Here is a 24017-nt window from a genome sequence, read left to right as displayed (position 1 = left end):
AACAGTTGACATCTTGGCAAACTTGAGGTGAGCCAGCTTTTGCTATTGACCAAATCTTAGCTCAACCACCAGCCTGGCATTAGCTAAGCGGGGCCTATTTCAGCCCCGAAAAGGAAAACCTAGCTTGGGCCTTCAGGGCCGACTTACACACACACACACACACACACACACACACACACACCACACACACACACACACACACACACACAGAAGCAGGCAGCACAAATCCAAACAAACATAATTAAAGTGATATGTAAGGTCAATCAATGTGACCACTAGGGAAGTAAGGCCCAAACATTCTCACACTGGCTTGGCTGCTGGCTCACTGATCCTCGGTGTGGCTGGTAGCTTCCAGGCACTAGCCTCGTCTAGAGACAGGCTACAGTAGTTCCTCCCGAACCTTCTCCATCCCGGCAGCTCCAGCTTCTTGAAATTAGAATCTTCTCTTATTCTCTGCTACAAATGAGAGTTCTGAAGGAATGTTTTGTGGTAAGTGGTGAGGTGAACAAGGACCATTTCCTTAAAGAAGCCTGTCAGGAGGGGTTAACTTTTTAAAATGGTGCTGCCATCTGATGAGGCAGCAAGGATGCCCGAAGCCTGACCTTTAACCCATGATCCATGTACTTCTGACAGATTGTCTGCTCACAATCTCTGCCTCTGCTCTCTCCCTCCCCACTATTCATTTTTCAGATTGCGCTGAAGTGTGCTGACATTTGCAATCCTTGTAGGATGTGGGAGCTGAGCAAACAATGGAGTGAAAGGGTCTGTGAGGAGTTCTACAGGCAAGGTGAGTGGTCCAGTAACAGTTTTTCTCCTTTCACCTTACCAGGTCAAGGGTTTCAAACTGAAAGTGGCTCATCTCATGTGGATATAAGTTTCTGCAATCAGCTCTGGTTACCTTGATATCCTCCCTTTGAAATCTCTACAAACTATCCTGAGAAAGAAAAAAGATGAAATAAAGAAGGAAGCAGAATACAAAAAATAAATACATAATTAAATTAATGAGTGGAGGAAAAAGGAAGGAAGGAAGGAAAGAAGGAAGGAAGGAAGGAAGGAAGGAAGGAAGGAAGGAAGGAAGGAAGGAAGGAAGGAAGGAAGGAAGGAAGGAAGGAAGGAAGGAAGGAAGGAAGGAAGGAAGGAAGGAAGGAAGGAAGAAAGGAAGGAAGGAAGGAAGGAAAGAAAGGAAGGAAGGAAGAAGGGAAGGAAGGAAGAAGGGAAGGAGGGAAGGAGGGGAAAGAAGAAAATAAACAAGTGAGGAGGAAAGAAGGAAGGAAGAAAGAGAAGGAAGAGAGAGAAAAGAGGGAGAGGAAAGAAGAGGAAGAAAGAGAAAGAAAAGAGAGAGAAGGGAGGAGGGAGGGAGGGAAGAAAGGAAGGGATTCTATTTTTTAGAAAAGCAGTGGGAGTGAACAGAAGGAATGGTGGAGGGGGCAACAGGATGGATTGGAAAGCCAGGAAAGTATTTTATTGGCTCCTGTGATGGTACACTAAGAGCAAGTGTCAGGCACAGCTCTGCTTATACTACTCTGACCTTCATTCTAATGAGCTGTGCTAAACCTAAAACACGTTTAAACGCTTCATTTGGAGTCAGGGGTGGAAAGGAGTCAGGGAGGGGAGATAGAGAGAGGACAATGCTATCTTCACTAAACGGAGAGCCACGGAACAGGAGGAATAGGGCAAAAGCAGCCAAACGTCTCTCCTCTTCTTCTTTTAAGGAATGAAAGATGCCTGCCAAAAAGAATTTGGGCTAATCAAATCAAATATGGTTTTAACCGTGAGGTAGAAAAGCTCTGACTTATCCAAAAATCAAATGAACCCACCTATTAGGGAAGAACTTGAAAGAATTAACCTAATAAGGAGACCTAAGAATAGCTGCAAAGAGCACACTGGCCAGAAAGTCCAGAAACCTGAGTTCAGGGCCCAGCTCTGTCATTGTTAACTAGTTATGTGAATCTGGACAAGTCACTAACTTTTCTCTGTTTCCTCATCTATAAAATGAGGGGCTTAGACTAGCTTCTTTTATGATCATTGATGCTTAAAGAGGCACAGCTAGAAAGTACCTTAGAATCCATTTAGTCCAGCACTGTTACTCCTCATCCATAGAAAGGAGAACATGGACCTGTGGAGGTCAGATGACTTTTCCAAGGTCATGCAGGTAGGAATTGTCAGAGCTGGCTTTGAACCCAGGTTCTCTAACTCCACAATCGCTGCTCTGCCATACCGCCCCAGCACTAGCTCTCAAGGAGGACAGTAACGAAGGAACCTTGAAATGAGACGTGATGGGTTCCTGTAAATTTATATAACAAGTTACAGAGTTTGCTTCGGCGACCAGCTTTTCTTAGGTCTCCTCACTAGGTTAATTCTTGTAAGCTTCTTCCCCGAGGGTAGGGTCATCTGATTTTTGGATAAGTCACAGCTTTTCTGTCATATTTGAGTTGATTAATTTGTCACGGTCCTTCTCTATTAGCGGTGACAATGTCGGATTTTATGTGAGCGGGACCCACTCAGGTCCCAATCCAGGAATGAGCTTGAAAGGATCACTACCATAATAACACCGCATTCTGGCACTGTTGGGACAGTAACAACAGCAGTAATTCTTTTGGAGGAGAGTTCCTTGAAAGTTGTCCGAATAATGTCTTCAGTCTAAAGATGCATTTATTCAGTTCACTTAGGACCAACAGACCCTCTTTTGCCATCTTTCTCCTTCAGAACCAATGAGTAATCGTACAGTTTTTACAGCACAAAATGGAACAGATTTCCCTTGGATTGAGTGGGTTGATAAACACACAAACTCGGTTCCAGTTGCATGATAATTTATAATCTCTCCACACTGAGAGCAGAACGAGAGCAAATATGCTGGAGCCACAGCAAGAATTTAGGTTACTTCTTTAATACTTTAATAGTCTTGTTGACGTTAGTGTAGCAGCTGGTGAGTAAGGGATGAGGAAGTAAGTAGCTGACCCTGGCAAGTAGTCCTCTGCTTTGCTTTTCACATTATGAACACTGCTCCTCATGTGTGGTCCTCTCTGACTTTGACACACCAGATAAGGGTACCTAGGAAGAACCATGCATAGACACTTCATGGTTGGGCATATTTTCAAGAATAGTAATAAAGAACGTATTATACATTTCAGCACTTCCTCCTGTATGTGGTCTGGCCCCCTCCTACCTTTCCAATCTTCTTACACCTTAATACCCCCAAGTGTTTTATGATCCAGTGACACTGGCCTCCTCACTGTTCTTTGAATAAGACACTCCTTCTCTCCACTTGAGGCATTTTCACTGTCTGTTCCCCATGCCTGGACGACTCTCTCTTCTCATTTCTGCCTACCAGTTTCAAGTGGCAACTACAAGTCAAATACAAGAAGCTGTTCCTGATCCCTCTTCAATGATAGCGTGCTTTTCCCTCTGAGATTCTCTCTGTTTACTGTACATATCTGGTTCATCTATCATTGTTTGTATGTTGTCTCTCCCTCAAGCCTCCATTAGAATGTGAGCTCCTTGAGGTTGGGGACTGTCTTTTGCCTTTCTTTTTTATCCCTAGCACTTTACACCGTGCCTGACACCTAGAAGGCGCTTAATAAATGCATACTGACCAACTAACTTAGTGCAGTCCTTCAGAATCAAATATGTTGAAGAGGTTTCTGAGATATTTTGGCTTCTTCATTATAGCAATTTTTTGGCATCAGTTAAAAACATCTAAGAAATGGCAATAACTAGTGTCCATATTTTTATTTTTATCCATTTCCCATTTTTGAGAATCAATAGTTTGTTTAAATAGGTTGCACTGGACCTGCCATAACTGTATATGATGCTTTTTCATCTTTATCCTTTCTTCTAATTTTACCTTTGCTCTCATCAGACAGCTGATTTCAAAATGACTGCCATGTCAATAATCCATCATTTCTTATCTATTAAAATATGTTCAATTTCATCTTTTGTGATCTACCATGGTCAATACCTTCCAATTTTTTTAAAAAAATCATAATAGAGAAGAGTAAGACTTCTGGAAAAATCTACAAGCCTTTGGCCCTTTCATTTCTTAACCCACAACTATATTTTGTGCATATTTTCCCCCATTCTCCTATTCATCCATCTTCATACAGAAGTGACTGATTATCAGTGTATACCTTGGTTTGGTTCGGAGAACCTTGTCAAGCTCGTTTGAAATTTTCTCTGTAAGTTAACAGCAATCACTGTAGAATGAGAGGTCTTGCATTCAAATGCTGCTCCTAATGCAGCCTACTTTTGAAACCTTGGGCAAGTTATTTAATTTCTCTGGGCCTGTGTCTCCTTATCTGTTAAACAAAGGGTCTGGACTATGTGGCCTTTGAGGTCCCTTTCAGAATCTGAATCTATGATCCTGTGATCTCTTCCTGGTGGGTCTCCTTCTTTATATTTTCATCATGAGTAATGCAAGGCAATATGACCAAGGTCCCAGGAAATGATGTTTCTTGCCTTCAGGTTCATAATAAAACCAATATTGCCAACTTCTATATTCTCTCTAAGAACAACCGGTGAGTCACTCCTGCATTTAGCCTACGCTCAAAGAAAAATGTCTTGAATGTATAAACCACAAAACTGTAAGACAGCTTATAGAGAGAGGTTGTAGAATACTTTTCCCTGTGGATTTAGTAATAGGATAAAGAAAAGATAATTCTTTTTAGTATTTAATCACATTGTTATTTTACAATATTGTGTGTATCTATGGAACCTCCCCATCCCAACAGCAAGTTCACTGTGGCTTACAGCAAAATCGTCATTAAAATTGCTAATGCAAGCTTAGAATGCATTAACAGAAATTCAATGACCAGAACCAGAGAGGCGATGACCACCATCATGCTCTGCCTTGGTCAGACCATACCCAGAGTTCTCTGTTCACTTCTGATTTCCACGTTTTAAGAGCAACATAAATCAAAGGTGTTGAAGTAGGAATTATAGGAACCTGGGAAGGAAGTGACTGTTCTCAGTTTAGAATACATGACATAAAGGAGAGAAAAGTCAGATGTCGTCTGACACACACCCTAGATTTCGGGACAGCATTTGCCAAAGAGTGCAAAGATGGGAAGAGCTGCATGGCCTCAAAATTCTACAGGAGAAGGTATCCACGGAGAGATGTAAACTTGTCAAGAATAATGTCCTAAAGATAGATAAAAATATTTCCTAAGAAGAAGAAAATGGAGAGCTATTTAAAGAAACTGGTGTGCATAGGCAGGAAATTTATCACCTGATAGACTCTGAAAAGACAGATGAAAGATAAAAGTAAAGACAGCTAATGAAGGATGAATACAAAAGCATAGCATAGTCGTGTAGGAGTAATGTCTGTAGTGCTAATGTTCAAGATGAACTAGGGCTGGGAAGGAGTACCAAGGCAACAAAAAAGTGATAGGGTTTTTTGCTTATTTTGCTAAAGGATAGAAAAGGGAATCAATGGAGTGATCTGAGTGCTACTTGGGGTGGATGTAATGATGATCATGGACAAAGAAAGAAAGCAGAACTATCGAAGTCTAATTTTTCTTCAGTTTTCTCCACCAAAGAGAATGATCTTTGGACTAGACAGGATAAAATAAAAAATAATAGGGAACCAAAGTATAAATAAAGACAACAGTAAGAAAGCAACTAGTTGCCATCAATTATTTCAAGTCTCAGGCCTAGATATTGAGAAAACAGGAAGATGTGATTTGTGCAAAGCTACTCTTACTAGTCTTTGAAAGTCTGTAGAAAACAAGAGAGAGTGTAGGCCTAGAGAAGAGCAAATGTTTTCCCAATATTCAAAAAAGGGAACAGGTACAGTCTTCAAACTATAGGTCAATAAACTTTCCTGGGGAAATTCTAGAAAGTTATTAAAGGGACGGTTTGTGAACATAAAAGAAATTTGTGGTCATAAGGAACCAACAAATCCTCATTAAGAACAGGCCATGCCAAACTAATCTCCCTTCCTTCTTTAAAAAGATTTACTTGAAATAATCTGAGTAGCCTCTCCATCACAAAGACCACCTAGGGAAGCTCAAAATCCCCAGACAGGGAAGTTGAGTCATGCTGTCAGAGTATGACCAGTAGTGTCAGCCCAAAGACTTCTTCTAGCCAGCAGAGAGTTTAAATATCAATTGGCCTCCAATTCCCCTGAAGTCTTCCCTTCCCCCTACTAACATCAATCAGCACCCATTCCCAGGTCCAAGCTCCTAGTTCCCTTCCCCCAATGCCTAGTCCTGGAGATCCAGGTAAGAACCCTATATAAACCCACCAGACTTTACTGGTTTTGGAGGAGAGGGTGCCTCATGCCTTCCAGGGGCCCAGTAGGGGGTACCCAATTCCACCCTGGACCCCAGTGGACCAGACCTGTTTCCAACATCTTCTTGGACTGCCCTTCCTATTGTAACTCCCCTCAATAAAGCTGACTTGCTTTACTGTCCTGTTTTGAGTTCAACATTTCTCTGTATTGGGCTTTTGGTATTCAAAACTGTCCTAAGTCTATGTTGTGAAATGCTGGCCTGGTAGATAAGGGGAATGCTGTAAACATAGCTTACTTACATAAATTTTAGCAACATGTTTTAGCAAAGGTCTCATGTTCTTCTTGGGAAATATGTTGTGACAGGTTAGATGATAACATGCTTAGGGGGATACATAGAGAACTGATTGAATGTCTGGACCCAAAGATCAGTCCTTGATCACCTAATGTCACTTTAGAGAGAGGTCTCTAAACTTGAAGTACCTTGTGCTTTTTTTAAACATTTTTATCAATAACTCAGATAGAAAGCACAGATGGAACGATCATCAAATTTGCAAATGAAGAAAAACTTGATGAGATAATATGTCGGATGATAGAGTCAAGGTCCAAAAATATCTTTTCAGGCTAAGTTCTCTGTCACTGGAAACATCCAAGCAAAACATGGATGATCCCTCTGAGGCCACTTCCAACTCTAGCAGTCTATGATAAATTACATGTATTCACTGTAGTGAGGGCTGTTATGATTTAGAACACTTGAGGAAAGTTTCATGGGGAAAAACAACTAAAGCTCAACTATGAGTGACGGATAAATAGTTTTAGAAGAACAGAGAAAAGATGACATCAAGGTAGAAATGAACAAGATATGTTCAAGAGACAGAAGGTAAAACAGTATGACTAAAGTTTTCATGTAGAGGAGAAGATAAGATTAGAAAGTTAAATTTAACCCAGATTTTGGGGGCCCTTGAAAGCCAAGCCAAGGAGTGAGAAATTAACCTTTTGGGTAATTGTGAGCCATTGAAGGGCTTTGAGTAGAGAAGTGACTTGTTGAGAGTGGTGTTTTGGAAAGATTAATTTGTATAGAATGGATGCAAAGCAATGTGGTACAGTAGAAAGCAATTGACTTGGATTCAGGAAAGACTGGGTTGAAATTATGCCTCATTTACAAGCTGTATGACCCTGGGTCCAGCCACTTTTTAATCTTTGAACCTGAGTTACCTTCTCTGTAAAACAGAGCTGTCATAGGGTTGTGGTCAGGGAAGAACCTTAAAGTGAAATATGAGTGCTATACAGTTATTTGAGTGGAAAAGACAGGAAGCAATAGGGCTAAGTTAGAAGGCTCTTGTAATAAGCCAGGTGGGAAGTGATGAGATTTCATACCAGCATGGTGGCAGATATCATAACAAGAGCCAGATAAATTTAAGAGATATTGTGAAGGGGGAAGGAAAAAAAACAGGCAGGAGGTAGTGGCAGATTATGTGTGGAGGACGTGAAGGAAAGGTATAAGTGAAATATGAGTCCAAAGCTTCAAACACAAGTGACTCAGAGTTTGATGATACAACTGACAAAAATAGGGAAGTGAGGAAAGAGAACCAATTTGAGAAGATGTTCTCTTTAATGGGGGAATTGCATGCCTTCTGGAAATCTAGGGGTAAAAGATTTGGGTAATAGCTAGAGATGAACAATGTGGACTGGATTGGTAAGGGCTAGAAAGTTCCTAATTTTGCTTAACCTAAGTCTTCCACGTTTGAAGAGGTCACCTAGGTGGGTGTGGAATTCAAGGCTCTCCTGCCATCCTTAAAGGTACCTTAACAGCTGGCTATAATCAATACTCCTCTGTTACTGACCATATTTTGCATGGCTAGTCTAATCAAGCCACCTCAAAAATACCTTCAATCTCCCCACATAAGAGGAGGACAGAAAGGGAACATGTAGGTACTGTACACTGTAAGGTCAGCTTCCCATGAGGGTTCTTTTTTTTCTACCATCTAGCTAACAAAAGGCATTTACCATCCCTGCAAAGAGTTGGACCTTTTGCCTTTTATTATATAAAGCAGAATCCATAAATGGTCATCCATTTAAAGAGGCTAACAGGCACATAAAGGTAGATTTTGTTAAAATGAGTTATGGTATATTTGCAGAGGAAAGGGTTTTTGGTTTTTTTGTTGTTGCTTTTTTTTTTAAATCAGGCCTCCCCAGTCCCTGTTTATTGTCCATTCCTGGCTACACTTGGAGAAAACTGTTAAGAGCAAATCTGTCTTCTTAACTAGTAACTCAAAGACTGACTTTTGACCTTCTTTCCTAGCACATAAGCCTGCTTTAGGTTCGGTGATTGCTGATGTAAGACCAATCCTGATCCTGAGACTAGTTGGGCAGACCTTGTAGTAACCTGAATTGACTGTTGATTCCCTGATATTTTAAAATTTCACAGTAATTATTGGGCAGGGGAGGGCAGAGCAAGTGAGTTTTTAATAAAGGCTTTTTGATGATGATAACAAAGCAAGCACCAATTTCTGGAATTTCTTTTCCCAACCAGGTGGTTAGGAATTATAAATTCATTTTCATGAATGCCAAACCACAAATATATCCTCTTCTCCTTTCTTCTTAGGTCACCTCGAGCAGAAATTCGAACTGGAAATAAGTCCTCTTTGTAATCAACAGAAGGATTCAATCCCTAGTATACAAATTGGTAAGCTGGCCTTGAATTTTTGTTCTAATTTAGTTTGTCATGGACTCACTGCCAGGAGTCACACAACAAATAAACAAACCCCTACATAGGTCTGCAAGACTGAAAATGGAGTCTGATAAGATCACTTTGAATGGCTGAACCCAGAGTGAGAAGAAGGAATATAAGCTGTTGGTTATTTAACTAAATAAGATATGTATAATACTTATTAAAATATGAACATTTGAAGGAAACATGAAAAACAGGGCAAAGGCTTTGCTGAAGAACATGAATTAAGCTGCATTAGCTCGACTCAACGAAAATAGTAAGAAGATCACAAAATCCAGTCCTTTTTTAATATTTCTTTCAGCACACTTCCCTAATTAATAGCATCTTAATCCTATAGAATTAATCCTATGTTATTAAACTTGCAATGTTTATGTAATGGCTAGATGTGAAGGAGGAAGTCCTGCCATATTATCAATGGAAACTTCTATTATGTGTTTTATGACATTTATAATCTTCAGTCAGTTTCATGTTCATCTCAATCCTTATTATGATTCCCAAGCTTTAAAAAAATTTTTTTTTGCTTTTATAATTTGATGTGAGGAGTATAATTTCAGCTACTTTCAAAGTTTTGTAACTTTGAAATAAATACCTAATTTGATTTTACCATGAAGTTAATTTGAAGCTCTTTGAGGGCAGGAATTGTTTCATTTCCGCCTTATTATCCCCAGCACTTAGTACAGTACCTGGCATATAATTTTGTTGCTCAGTCATGTTCAACTCTTTGTGACCCCATGGACCATAGCACACCAGGCCTTTCTATCCTGCCCTATCTCTCAAACTCTGTCCAAGTTCATGTTTATTGTTTCCATGACACTATCTCATCCTCTGCTGTCCCTTTTTCCTTTTGTCTTCAATCTTTCCCAACATCAGGGTCTTTTCCAATGAGTCCCATCTTCTCATTATATAGCAAAAGTATTTAAGCTTCTGCTTCAGAATTTGACCTTCCAGTGAATAGCCTGAATTAAGTATTGACTGATTTGATCTCTTTGCTGTCCAAGGGACTTTCAAAAGTCCTCTCTAGTACCACAATTGGAAAGCATCAGTTCTGCAGTGCCCAGCCTTCCTTATAGTCCAACTCTCACAGCCATATTATGCTACTGGAAAAACCAGTAGCTGTGACTATATGGACCTTTGTCAGCAAGGTGATGACTCTGCTTTTTAGCATGCTGTCCAGATTTGACATAGCTTTCCTTCCAAGGAGCAGGCATCTTTTAATTTCATGGTTGTAGTCATCACCGTCTGCAGTGATCTTTGAGTCCAAGAATATAAAATCTAATACCACTTCTGTTTCCTCTCCCTCTTATTTGTCAGGAAGTGATGGAACCAGTTCCCAAGACCTTAGACTTTTTTGATGTTACACTTCAAGCCAGCTTTTACACTCTCTTCTTTGACCCCCATCAAGAGGCTAAATTCCTCTTCACTTTCTGCCATCAAAGTGGTATCATCTGCACATCTGAGACTGTTGATATTTCTCCCAGCAACCTTAATTCTGGTGTTTGATTCATCCAGCCAGGAATTTCACATGATATATTCTGAATATAAGTAAACAAATAAGATGACAGTACAGAGCGTTGTCACACTCCTTTTCCAACCTTAAACCAATAAGTTGTTCCATGTTTGGTTCTAACTGTTGCTTCTTGGTCTACATAAAGGTTCATCAGGAGACAAGTAAGATGATGTGCTACTCCCACTTCTTTGAGGATTTGTCACATTTTGTTGTAGTCCACACAGTCAAAGGCTTTAGTGCAGTCAATGAAGCAGCAGTAGATGTTTTTCTGGAACTCCCTTGCTTTCTCCACAATCCAGCAAATGTTGGCAACTTGGTCCTTAGTTCCGTTGCCTCTTCAAAAAATAGCCTGCTCTTCTAGTAATTCTTGGTTCACATATTGCTGAAGCCTAACTTGCAGAATCTTAAGCATACCTTGCTGGTATGTGAAATGAGCATGATTGTTCAGTAATTTGACCATTCCTTGGCATTGCCCTTCTTTAGGATTGGGGTGTAAACTTATCTTTTCTAATCCAGTGGCCACTATTGAGTTTTCCACATTTGCTGGTATATTGAATGCAGCACTTTAAAAAATCATCATCTTTTAGAATTTTAAATAGCTCAATTGAAATTCCATCATCTCCACTAGCCTTACTGTTAGCAATGCTTCCTAAGGCCCACTTGATTTCATTCTCCGGAATGTCTGGTTCTACATCAGTAACCACACTATCATGGTTATCAGTGATGTTAAGATCTTTCTTTTATAGTTCTTTTGTGTATTTGTGCCACCTCTTCTTAATCTCTTCTGCTTTTGTTAAGTGCCTACCATTTTTGTTTTTTATTATGCCCATTTTTTTGCATGAAAGCTCCCTTGACATCATAGGTACTTAGAGAAGAGAATTAACACCTTCATGGTAATAAAGAGGAGAGAGGACTCAGACATTGGGGGAAAAATAAGGGTCATAGAAGAACATCTCTTCCTCTTCCTCCAACTTTTTCCTTCCTGTTTATAACAGAAGAGGAAGAGAATAAGATGGAAATAACAACCATAATAATAACAATCCCCTCTTCCCTGGTGCTTTGATGTTAAAAAAAAACAAAACACTTTCCTTACAAAAAACAAGGAAGTAGCTCATGCAGATATCATTTGTCAATTACTATTTCCAAAGGCAAAACTCCCCTTCCCGTTGCCTCTCCCTGTACTTTCATCCACATCCATTTCCTGCCCCTCTCCTTCTCTTCCTTTTCTTTACATTGTGCCATCTAGAACCTTCAGTCTCTCAGATAGTGATATTCTCTTCACACTAGAACATCCTCTTTTCAGATTTTTTACATCTTCTGCTCATGGAAATCTGATTCTTTGGAAAATGTTGCACCTCTGTCCACTTACCATCTCCAGTAATTCTGTCTTCTCTCATACTTTCCCACACACGGGGTCAGGGATGGGAGAATGGAGGAAGTGAAGTTGACACATTCCTTGTTTTCATGCAACAAACTCTCTCCCTTTGAAGTTCACTCTATGGATCTATATTACCCAGGGCACATTCTTGTTACAAGGATTGATGGGCCTTCAAGTTACTTTCCCTCCTTTCTCAAAAAGTTCATTATCTGGCTTACATCTCTACCTCTGTACTTTGAGAGTTTATGTTGATATCCCCTCCCTATTAATCAACCTTCTCAAATCCAGTAACTTGTATCTTCACTCCACCTCAACTACCCATAGGGACAATAACATTTTCAATCTCACAATCACATACATGTGTTAGCACCATGATCTTGGACTCTGATATCTCCCCTCTTTGACATTCACCTATCTTTCTATCTGACCATTAGCCTTATTCCTTCTAAACCTATTATTCATCCTCACCACAACCTCCATTCTTCCCTTTTTCCCTTGTCTATCAAGCCCGTTCCACCTCATTTTTCTTCTTTCACAGTCTTGACCCTATAATTATCCAGTTCAGCACACTATCTTCTATTCTGGAATTCCTTGCCCCTTTGCTCTTCTGCCATCTATACCCTACCATTCTCAATCTTAGATCACCCCATCTCTACCTTCCACCTTCTCCACTTCTACTTCTGAAATTACAAAACACACTGGAGGGAGTCACATCACTGTTTTCTCCCTGGGTCCACAACAAAACCATATTATCTAATCTTAACTTTGACATTGTAATCCTTTTATTCTTTCTTAATTGACTTTCATGCTCTTCTCAGAAGCTATTCCATTCCTTTTTATCCCCACAGGTACACAATGCTGCCTTCATTTCTTTTTGTCAGCAAAAGTCTTTGCCTTTTAGCTTATCGAAAGAATTAAGGTCATTCATCTCCTGCCTCCTTTGTGAGGGCTGTTTACTCAGCCCTCCTCTCTTCTTTCTCCCCATTCTCTTCCTTGGTGATATTGTCTTCTCCCTTGAGTTCAAATATCATGTCTACATAAATGACTTTCAAATGTAGATATCCAACCCTAATCTTTCTCTTAAATTCCTGTCCCTCATTGCTAATTAACTTGTAGATATTATTACCTAAGGAACTGTTCCATAGGTGTCTCAAATTCAACATGTTCAAAAGTGAACTTATTATCCTCCCCCCAAGTCCACTTTTTCTCCATATTTCCTTTTCTGTTAAAGCCATCCTTCCAGTCACTCAGGTATATAACCCTAGGAAAATCCTTGACTCTTCCCTCTCCCTCACAGTCTTCCACCCTAGCTCCACAGATCTTCTCCCTCCACTCAGAATACAATTACCCTAATTCAAAAGATGGCATATTGTATTGTAGAAATGATATATAGTTTAGTTGAGAAGTAATCGCAGCAGAGTGGATAAAGAGCTAGTCTCTGAACCAGGAAGGCATGAATTCAAGTCTTGTCTTTAGCATATACTAGCTGTGTGACCATAAGCATGTGATTTAATATCTCAGTGGTCTAAGCAACTCTCTAAGACTACAAGTTACAAAGAATGTGTTAACCTACATTGGCAAAGGGAGTTTCCTCACCTAATAATTGTCCATAACTATGAAATCATAGGTTCAATTGCTATTCCTTCATATTTTGTATTTACTTATCTATATAAAGGTAAGCTGCTGGGGTAAAAAAAATATAATAATGATAAAGACTTGGCAAATGACTGGATTGGAGGGCACTTAAGAGTGAAGACTGCAGGATGACTCCTAGATTAGAAACATTATGGACTGGAGAATAAAAATGTTCTCGACAGAAATGGGAAAGATAAGAGATGGGGTTAGAAAAAAAGATAATGGATTCCATTTTGGACATGCTTGGTTTAAGATACCTGTGAGACATCTGGGTGAGATCCAGAAGGGAGCTTAAGAGGCAGGCTTAGAGCTCAGGATCAAGCTAAGGACTGGATACATAAATTTGAGTGTAATCTGCATAAATATAACAATTGAACCCACTGATGAAATTACCAAGAGGGAGGTTATGGAGGTTATGTAGAAAAAAGAGAAGTCAACCCAGGTCAGAAACTTGGGATACACCCACACATAAAGAGGAATCATGGATGATATCCCTACAAAGAAAACTGAGGAGGATTATTCAGACAGGCAAGAGGAGAACCACAACAGAACTATGAGGAAAATCCAGGAAGAGACTATCCAGAAAGAAAAAGCAGTCAATAGTGTCAAATGCTACAGCGTGGTCAAGATAAGGACTGAGAAAAAAATGGCATTGGATTTAGCAATCAAGATCTCTCATTGGTGAGCTTGAAGAGAACAGATTCAGTCAAGTGGTAGGGATGGAAGCCAGATTACGAGAGGTTATGAAATGAGTAGAAGGTGAGAAAGTGAAGAGAATTAATGTTCTTTTTGATTTTCTAGAAGTCTATGAACAGGACAGATATAAAACAATAATTTAGGGGGATGGTAGAGTCAAGTGAAGGGTTTGGGGGGTTTTTTGTTTGTTTTTTTGATTTGGTTCGGTTTTAGTTTTCTTTTTGTTTCATTTTTTAAGGATGAGGAAGATCTGAGCATGTTATAGGCAACAGGGAAGGATTCAGTGAATAAAGATATATTGAAAATTAGGAATAGAATGAAGATGATTGAAGGGTTAATAGGTGAATATGGGCAATTCTCATGTAGGAGAACAAGTTGGTGTTTAAATAGTGTAGAAGAGTAAACTTTTTGTGTTCAATGGTACAAAAGATATTGACCTTACGATATTTACCAGCAAACTATCTTGAGGATAATGATTTTTTTTTAAAGCTGAAATGGGCCTTGGAAGTAAAAGAAATAGAGAAGTATAATGGGAAAAAATGGTATCTTATATGCATCCCCTGATGTGGCTTTGTAAAAATCCTAAATCCAGAAAGAAACCCACATTTCTTTGTTTTCCCTCAGATTGATGTGGTATAAATGATTCTGGGATTATAATTTTAGAATTCTGACATACAGCTGGCTTTTCACACAATATGTAAAGATAGTTAGATATTCAGTGCTAGTTAGCATGTCCTTTGGCTCTTTTCTAAGTGGAACTGATCAATAAGAAGCTGAACTGGTATCTGTCTGCTAAAACAGGTGTTTGAAATATCCTCAGCAATTCTAAGTTGATGACATATTTATAGTGGCATTTTTTACAGGAGGAGCTAGCCACATTGATTTCTAACTCCTACATGTCTAAATTCCAAAGAAGCACAATAAAATCTTGTTCATTCAGAATCTGTGTTTACCTAAAGTTTACCTTTACTTAGCAAACAATATAAGTTAATAATGTGAGATATTTAAAATGTCTAACAGTGTGTTCTCTGTTAAGAAGCATTCATCGGCATGAAAACAACTTAGATGCTAACTACAAATTCGTCTTATCAATTCATTAAAGCAAGCTCCTTAAGAGCCTCTACCCAAAAATGAGTTTAGATTGGAATAGCACATAAACTTATGCTAGTCTAGGTCAAGGTTTTGCATAGTCTTGAAAATAATAAAATGATATCCCTTTAAAAACACAATATATGTTTATATATATATATATATATATACACACACACACACACACACACACACACACGTGAATATATGATCAGAAAGAACTGAAGGATTTCTGGCTAAGTTGCCATTGATGCCTACATATTTAAAGGTATTTTGTATTACAAAATGGGTTGTACACAAAATTAAAGAGAGAATCCAGTAGTCCAACCTTTTGACTTTAATCAGACAATCCTCATCTCTCACTTAGTCCAAGTTGGTGAGGTTTTTTTCGTAGCATCATAGAGCCAGAGCTGGAAAGGATCTCAGTGATCCTCGATTTTACAGATGAGTAAACTGAGACTCAGGGAGTACAAGTAATTTGCCCAGTGTCACGCATGTAGTCGTATCAGAAGATCTGAACTTGGGCCCTCTGATTTTAGGACAAGTATTCTTTTCATAGTATCACTCTCCCTGTAGTCTTCTCGTGATGATCTCCTCTGAATTCTGTGTTTTTCCAGGTTTCATGACCCACGTTGCCGAGCCACTCTTCAAGGAATGGTCCCATTTTACAGATAATAGTCCCCTGGCTGAAAATATGATAAGCAATCTCACAAGGAACCTGGCCAAGTGGAACAGTTTACAACACACACAACCCAGCAGTGGTGGTGGCAGTAGTGACAGTAATAGCAACAAAATCAATGACCAAACAGGCCAAGGAACTGAAAATGAGGAGCAGACTGGAAATGAAGGAGACACCCCATAATAGCAGCCCTGCCCTCTTCCCTTTGGCACTGCGATCTTCTCTCTGCTAGTCAGGATGAAGTTTGAAATCTCAGTGTGCACAGGGCCATCGAGAGCATGAAAGGAAACAGAATCTCTAAGGGTGTCCTTGTCAATAAACCCAGTCTGCTTCTGGGTTTTGTTCCTGTGCTCTTTGACCCCCTCCGTCCCCATTTTTCTAAGTGTATCAAAGCCATTTGTCACTTCTGATCATTAGCTGCTTGAGTGAGGAACTCCGTTCAATAAGTGCTGAGACTGGTCCCAGGAGCAGGCTTTGCAACTATCAGGGGAAGATTGGAGAGGAAGGAAGGCATTCTTGGCCACAAACTCCATTTGCCCTTGGTCATACTGTGACATGCAGCAGTTCATAGGTCCAGAGCACTGGACAGTTTTTTAAAAATCTGGCTACTGAGCTGCACAATAAACCACCAGCAAATTTGGAACTCAGAGGACACTGGTTTTAAGTGTGTGGGCACAAAAGAGGGCAAGAGAAAGAATCTTTTATTTTAATAATAATAATTATAATTATAATAATAATAATAAACCTTTTTAACTTTTATATTCTGTGCACTAGACAAAGGACCTAAAACTCTGGACTAAGATTACTCTATCTACCCAACCCGTCCCAGAGGAGGCTCATTTTGTTAATAATTTTTATGCCACTTTAGGTAAAAGACTGGCATCTTCTCAATTTAAGGAACAGTGGTTTCCTGTCAGATCTTCGGGGAAGGTGTTGTACAGTCCATTCCTTTGCACCATTAAACAATCCATCATTTTTGATGCCTCCATTTCAATGACATGTTTATATTCATGCATGTACATTTCCTGTAAATACAAGGCGCTACTGATTCCCATGCCAAAATCCATAAGTATTATGGGATTGCTACCTGTATAAATAATGGCACTGTGAACAGAATATTGTTAGTTTTAATACAAGAGAAAGCATTTGTAAATATGGTATAGAGTTTATTAATACACTATTGTTTGCAGATAAAGGCCTTAACTTTAATCATTTTTCATCTTCTGAAAGCTTCCTGAACTCATGTCCTCTCAGATGTGTTTCTGAATTGCCTTTCCATGCCCATCTTTTTCGCTTTTCCAGCTGAGATCATAAAACAAAACTGTGTAATAATCTTTTTAAGAGAGTTTTTGGAAACTTCACACGCATTCCACTCAAGACCATAGTGTTTAATCTATGGCACCTGACATCACTTCCTCAGATGAATGAGATCCTTCACAAAGCCTGAAGTAATTTTTCAACACAGCAATGTTACCCATTATATTTTGACAAGCCAACTGATGTGCTTGTGTTTCTTAGACTCTTGCTATGGGCTATGGCAGTCAGCAATCTCCGCGGGAGACCTAGCAGGTGTCCCAGCCCACCTATGACTCTGCCGCCATGTACTAGTTTGGGGATTCCATGCTTTTTACATCTATGAAGCTGTCTGTTATGGCTACAGTACCAAAGTATCCCTTCTTTATGGTTTGGATTCATTTCTTTGGTCTTAAAAGTAGCTGGTTTTAATTTCCTCATTTCACAAAAAACACTCAATCCAACTGTTCTGGTTGAAAGGGTGTCATTTTTTTTTAAAGGAAAACATGTTTTCCTTCAAGCTTTTATTTTTACTGTCGAAGGTTCACTGGCTAATTACAGCTTTGGCTAGAATAGTCACCTTAGATTGTTCTTTTTAGTTCCAGTGTTTTGTTTTGTTTGCAAGGATTTGCACGTTAAATCAATTGTGGCATTCTACTCCTCTGCCAAGTTCTGTGCATTGAGCTGTGTGGCCGCACAAGTTCTAGCTTAAATCACATTAGATGAAAATAGGTGATGATGCTTTCTTTTATCCTTTAAGCAACACTGCAGGGGAAAGCTGACCACGTCTGCCATCACTAAGTTGTTTCTGCAATCCCAGCTACGGACAGCTCAATTTTATTTTCAAAAAAGCAGCAGTTCCCTCTCACTTTATATAATGATACATTAGAAAGATGACCTAATTATAATGAGCATCTTTGAAGAGTGTGAGCTTAGCAGAATTAAAATTGGATAGAAAATTTAGGAAATGGGGGATGCCTTGGTATCATAACGAAGGAAACTACTAGGTGATATAATCTAATTAAAAATCGAATAAAATGGATGAATATCACATTGAAGTTCATTAAAAAAAAAAAGTTAACTGTGAGGAGGGTGCTGTTGCCAATACAGGACACTAGTTCTCCCTGCTCTGCAGTGGTTTCAAACCGACTTTATAAGAATAATTCAAGGTGTTCTTTACTATCTCTGGGCTTAGTGGGATACCAGTAAAGGAAAGTTTGGATAGGCTCCTCCTCCCAAATCTCTCTAGCCTACCAGTTTTAGTTGGATATTGTAGAGAGGGCTTTTGAATAGCCTACTGTTTAACATCTTTAAGATCATATCAGGGAAGGTAATTATGGGGCTAATAAAGTAGAGACAGAAAAACGTGAGATCTCTTGTAGCTAGATATGTGGCTTCTCTGTGTTTAAGAAATGCCTCATGTTTAAATTATAATTTAAATAAATGAATAAGGTTTGTGGGGTGTTGCTTTTATTTTTAACAGTATCCAAGATTGCAAAAGTATGGGTCATAAATATAAACCTTAGAATTTGGGGGAGGGGAAGAGGATGCCACAGAATATTACCAAATACCTAAGGAGTTAAAACTCATGGAGCTGGCTTCTAGGATACAGGCTGTGAACAAATTGAACAATGCTGCATGAGCTAGATAGCACTGTCACTTACTCAGTGCCTGTTTGTCCACTTTGTAAACTCTGTTTCTCCAACTGCATGATATTTAAAGGTTGCCTGGCATTTGCACCTCCAATAGAAGACTGGCAAAGGAAGGAGGTGGCAAAACTAAAATCACATCTAGGGGCCGCTTCTCATTAGCTACTTTCACAGAATGTTTCACTCAGGAGGGGAGCTTCAGAAGATTGTTAGTTACAAAAAAAGGTACTGGATTCATTGGATTTTGTTTGTACTATTCTTGTTCCATTCTGCCATGGTCCGTGAATCCTCAGGAATGGACCCTCATTTCTTTGGAAGAGAGTAGTCAAAAAGCCACAAAAGTGAAAAGTAAAGTCAAATTGAAAGAGTACATAGCTTGCTAGGTGAGATTAGACATTTGACTGATTTTCTCTATTATGGTAGCAGTGAAGAACCATCGGGCAGAGTAGGCATCCATGGGCACTATCCTAAGTTCAAGTGAATATTATGCTCCTTTCCTAATTGCTTAAGGGATGCTGATAGTAGCCAACTATTTTGAATACCTTGTGATATTCCCTATTATGACCTGTTATGAGTACCTTTTGCAATGATATCATGATACCTGTTACCAAATAACAGTTTGGAATTGACTCATCCTCATGAGTTTAGATCTCACCCAGATTTATGAGGCAAAATATTATAAGTGGATCCTTTTGAATAAAGCTCTACCTTTTAGATTTCAAAAACTAACAACAATTTTGTCCACCCGTGGCCTCTCCAATCATTGGATATTCCAGATGAATAGTGAAAAATAAAGATAATTCATATAAAACTTTTATACTATGTAAATGGTCTATTTTTCACAAATATACCCATTTCAAGGATAAATCTGTCAGTTTCATTGGGGGGGAGGTGCAACTGGAAAGGATGATTCCTCAGGTCTGCTTCACTGTTACAAATATTACCACACTTATTCATTCTATAGAGGGTGATAGCAATAGGACATGCCAGTAAATGTATTAATAAGAACAATCTCTCCTCCTAATTAACTGCTATGCCCATTCCAAGAATACTTTTTCCGTCTTACACTTGAGATATCTCCTATAGAATAAAACAGTAAACCAGATTCCCCTCTTAGAGAAGTGAGCATAGAAACAAAGATGTATACATTTGATTGTGCAATTGTCCCCAAAAGACCATTTCAAAGAACTGCTTGTTAAGAATATAATCTTGTATATCAGAATCATAGCCCCCTAAAGATAATTGCTGAGTACAATAGGAATGCGTGAAGTGCCCAAATCTTTCCAGAAATTAGGAAGAAAAACAGTATACTCTGTGTTCCCTCACACTCACACTTGGGTGCCTTTCTATTTAATCATTCCAGATCCATTTTTATCAAACTTTATAGTCAAATTCCTACAGATTTCTTTGAGGAACAAAAAAGCCATGATCTGTTTACAAGGAAAAATGTCCTTTCCTTCACTCTCAGATATTCTATACCAGGAAATAATAAACAATAGTCAAAATCTAGTGCTCTAATGTGAAGGTCAGACATGCTTTTCAAAAGTGCATCTGGACCCATCTGAACCTTGAACATCTCTGGGGCTAAGCCAAATGGAAAGAGACACATTTGTCTGTCCTTAGATACTGCCTGCTAATAGAGTTAATGAAGATAAACTCTAGCTATTCAAAACTGCTGATGTTTTGCTTGCTAGTAGTCTTATAGTCAGCATGGTATTGTACAACCTAGCTTCAAAAGGTTCCCACTCAGATTACCCTGAGCCTTGAGTATCTTTTAGCTTCTGGCTTAGAAATAACTTTGCAAAGAGACAATTAACCAAGGCCAAAACAAAAATTTAAATGCTAGGCAAATAGCAACAAAGAATTGTTGGGGGGGGTCCCCCATTTGTTTTATATTGGGAGACCTGCCTAGTTAATTGGAAAAGGAAAAAAAAATCACTATCACCTTGAATTTACTATTTTTTTTAACTTCTTTGTCAGGGTGGTTAAAATGATCCCTGAAATCTCTTGCTTAAAATACAACTAGGAAAACTATTACTTAATGGTCTCTATCCTTGTCAATGTCATTGGTCTCCTACAGTGTACTAGAGGGCATTTGGCTTTGTAGGAACTCAGGTACAAAAAAAAAAAAGCTTTGCCAAAAAACAATCTTTTTTGGCAGTTGGGGTTAAGTGACTTGCCCAGGGTCACACAGCTAGTAAGTGTCAAGTGTTTGGTCTGAGGCTGCATCTTGAACTCAGGTCTTCCTGACTTCAGGTCCGGTGCTCTATCCACTACACCACCTAGCTGCCCCAAAAAGCATTCTTTTAAAATAAAGTTAGGGTCCACTTCAACATCCATGTTAGTGGTATATGAAGCAGAGCAGTTATTCACCTGAGTTATGGTTTTAGTCACTTTGTCTTACTCAGATTCTCTTCCATGATGAGAACTACTAGACTGTGTCATGAAACCCCAGCAACAAGTGCTTGATGATTGTCTCCAGGTGCCTCCTGAATTCCACATTGACTGTCCCCAAAGAAAGAGGTAAACTGTACATGATGTACCCAGCTCCACAATGACCACACATTTCAAAGCAGCTTCTCAGTTGACGTCCATTGCCTGACATACAGTTGTATAGGATATTATTATGATTAGTTTAAAAAAAAAAGGCAAGCTAAAAACTTGTACTTCCTGAGGATACAGCTGAAAATCAAGCCACCTGAATACTGAAAAAATAAGGAACTTTACCCCTATTTGTCACTTGGGACTCTTTTGATAGGACATGATATGAGCCCTAGTTGGTTTTAGTATTAAGCCAGTTAGATTTTTAGAGAGTTTAGGTTAGAGATTATTATCAACTGATTTGCCTCACACATCCAGACAATACAATAGTCTGAAAAATTTGTGGGCATAGCACTGTAACCTATGTTAACCCAACTAAAATTTTGCTTTTGCTTTTAAGGGAAAAAAACATCCAAAGAAGTTGGGGCTGTACTTCTGGTCCTTTGTCTACATTCATTCGTCCTTTGCAGTTAAAGCAAGATAGAATCAGTTTATATCATATCTTTGACCTGGCCATTTTAGCCATCAAATATTCAGTAGATGCAGACAAAAAAATATTGAGGGAATTACGGAAAGGGGGGAATTAAAGGTATAGGGATCTGAACTATACTACTTTAATTGGATGTAGCTGGATTACTTTTCATATTAAACAAGAGTCTGTCTCCTTTGTCTTCTGTCATTTTTAAGTTAACATTATTTAGCATAGGAAACAGAGAAACATGGTCCTATTTGTTTTCTGACTTTACTAGGGAAGACTATGAATATAACCCTAGTTTAAATCTTTTTTTAAAAAAAAAAGGTTGGGTCTTATTCATAAAACATGCCAGGCTATCCAAGTTTTCGTTAACCCAGTAAGATGTCTACCAACCCACCATATAACCAATTAATGGCAAAAATCCTTGACTCTTTCAGCATCTCTCCTTCATTTTCTTTATTTGTCTACCCTGAGAACATTCTAGCAAGTTCCTGAGCATGAGAGCAATAGCTGCTAAGCTGCATTGAATTAAACTCTAAGTAACTGATCTAGATGACTTTTTTAATTACCAAAGGTAAGCAGTTGAGGCCCATCTAAATGATGGGATTAAAGATGGGTCATCTTTTCATGGGAAAGATAGGATTTCCATAGGGAAACCATTTCTTGTGAAAAAGAAAATGGCAAGAATGCCATTTGACATGACAATCACTACTCTCATATTTAAACAGAGAAAGTATATAGTCAGGTCCTTCAATATATCCACTTAACAAACAAATGAAATGAGATTCACTGTTCCTTTAACGGGTAAGTATACGTGCATTTCTTTTTCAGCAGTAGATAAAGGGGTCCTATTTGAGACAGGTGAGGAAAAAGCTACTTGGTTATCAATTTCTACCTACTTCACACTTTTTCACTTGAAATTAAATCTTCCTGACGACCGAGAGCCAACCACTAAGTTTACAGGAATTTCAGTGCTAATGAGCAAGTCATACACGTGGGAGGGAAAAGTCACTTACAAAAAAAAATTCAATAGTTAGGGTTTGCACAGTGTCATCAGTGTGGGATTCAATTCCACGGGGATTTCATTATTAATAAAAACAAACCAAATGTATTTTATGATCTCAAGAGAAACTATAGCTTTCAAAATAAATGGGGTTTGGAACCCAAAGAGAAGCTAGCTGGTGGGATTGTAAAAGTTCTCAACCTTAGAAAACATAACAAGAGAAAACTGGACAGTTTTTCAGATTCAAGGATGCTCTCAATCAATGCAACCATTAAAGCCTAATGGAAAAATACAACTCAGGCCATACTTCCAGATGAAAGCCATATTGTGACAAAATTCAATATGGCCAGCCCAGTTCAGATGCACAGGAAAAGACGAGAGAAATCTTTCCAACTGTAAGGATTTAGGGTGTCCCAAAAGTCTTAATGCAGTTTCAAGCTATAAATTTACAAAAAGATCATGTAAAAAGTTATTTAAATTTTTTAATACTGATATGATTCTTATTGAAATTCAACATAACTCTTGTGCCATGGTTCTGGGCAGTTTTCAAAGTCTGCAAAAACTCTCATTGAACTTGTAAAAAGCTAAGTGGAATACAAATTTAAATAAATTTTCAAATGATACTTTTGTAAGTTTGTAGCACTCATATTTCTGAAGTTATTAAAGCTTAAAAATCTGCACTAAGACTTTTGGGACACCCTATATCATACAAGGTAGTTTAATATAATGGGGAAAAAGTGTTCAGTTCATAGCTAGAAGAAATGATCTCAAATCTCAGTGTGTCTATTATCTGTATGGTCTTGGATTTATCTCTTAATTCCTCCAACCTCAAGTTTCCTTATTTGCAAAATAGGGAGGGGGAGAGAGAGAAGGAGGAGGAATAAGAAGACTAAGTGACTGACAGCAGAGGTCCCTTCTAATTGTAAATCTCATGTAGTTAAATTCCTTTTAGAGGTCTACATGGGCTTTAATAACAAAAATATTTTATTTCTAAATAGCTCATCTACATACTTCCAAAATTTTCTTTTAACTCAAACTCCAACAGGTTATAAAGCCTGCCTGTGCTTTAATAGTACGACTCCATTTAATACGGCTTAACCAACATTCATCCCCAA

General features: G+C 38.7%; 2 protein-coding genes across 3 annotated transcripts in view; one reads left to right on the top strand and one right to left on the bottom strand.

Annotated features, from left to right (window-relative positions):
* Nucleotides 1-19700, top strand: part of PDE7B (phosphodiesterase 7B) — a 462623-nt gene extending 442923 nt beyond the window's left edge. For both annotated transcript variants that reach the window (XM_020987127.2, XM_020987130.2), the window contains 3 exons: nt 691-787; nt 8832-8912; nt 15880-19700. In XM_020987127.2, the coding sequence (XP_020842786.1) occupies nt 691-787; nt 8832-8912; nt 15880-16124 (423 nt within the window). In that variant the 3' untranslated portion in view covers nt 16125-19700. The remainder of the gene's footprint in view (nt 1-690; nt 788-8831; nt 8913-15879) is intronic.
* Nucleotides 2771-24017, bottom strand: part of MTFR2 (mitochondrial fission regulator 2) — a 79681-nt gene continuing 58434 nt past the window's right edge. Inside the window, exon 9 of the mRNA XM_020987132.2 lies at nt 2771-3051. Coding sequence (XP_020842791.1) covers nt 2992-3051 — 60 coding nt within the window. The 3' untranslated portion in view covers nt 2771-2991. The remainder of the gene's footprint in view (nt 3052-24017) is intronic.

Source organism: Phascolarctos cinereus, unplaced genomic scaffold, assembly GCF_003287225.1.
Source record: "Phascolarctos cinereus isolate Bilbo 61053 unplaced genomic scaffold, phaCin_HiC Scaffold_5;HRSCAF=322, whole genome shotgun sequence".
Lineage (NCBI taxonomy): Eukaryota > Metazoa > Chordata > Mammalia > Diprotodontia > Phascolarctidae > Phascolarctos > Phascolarctos cinereus.
Note: the sequence above shows the minus strand (reverse complement) of the source record. Positions and strands in the feature narration are given on the sequence as shown.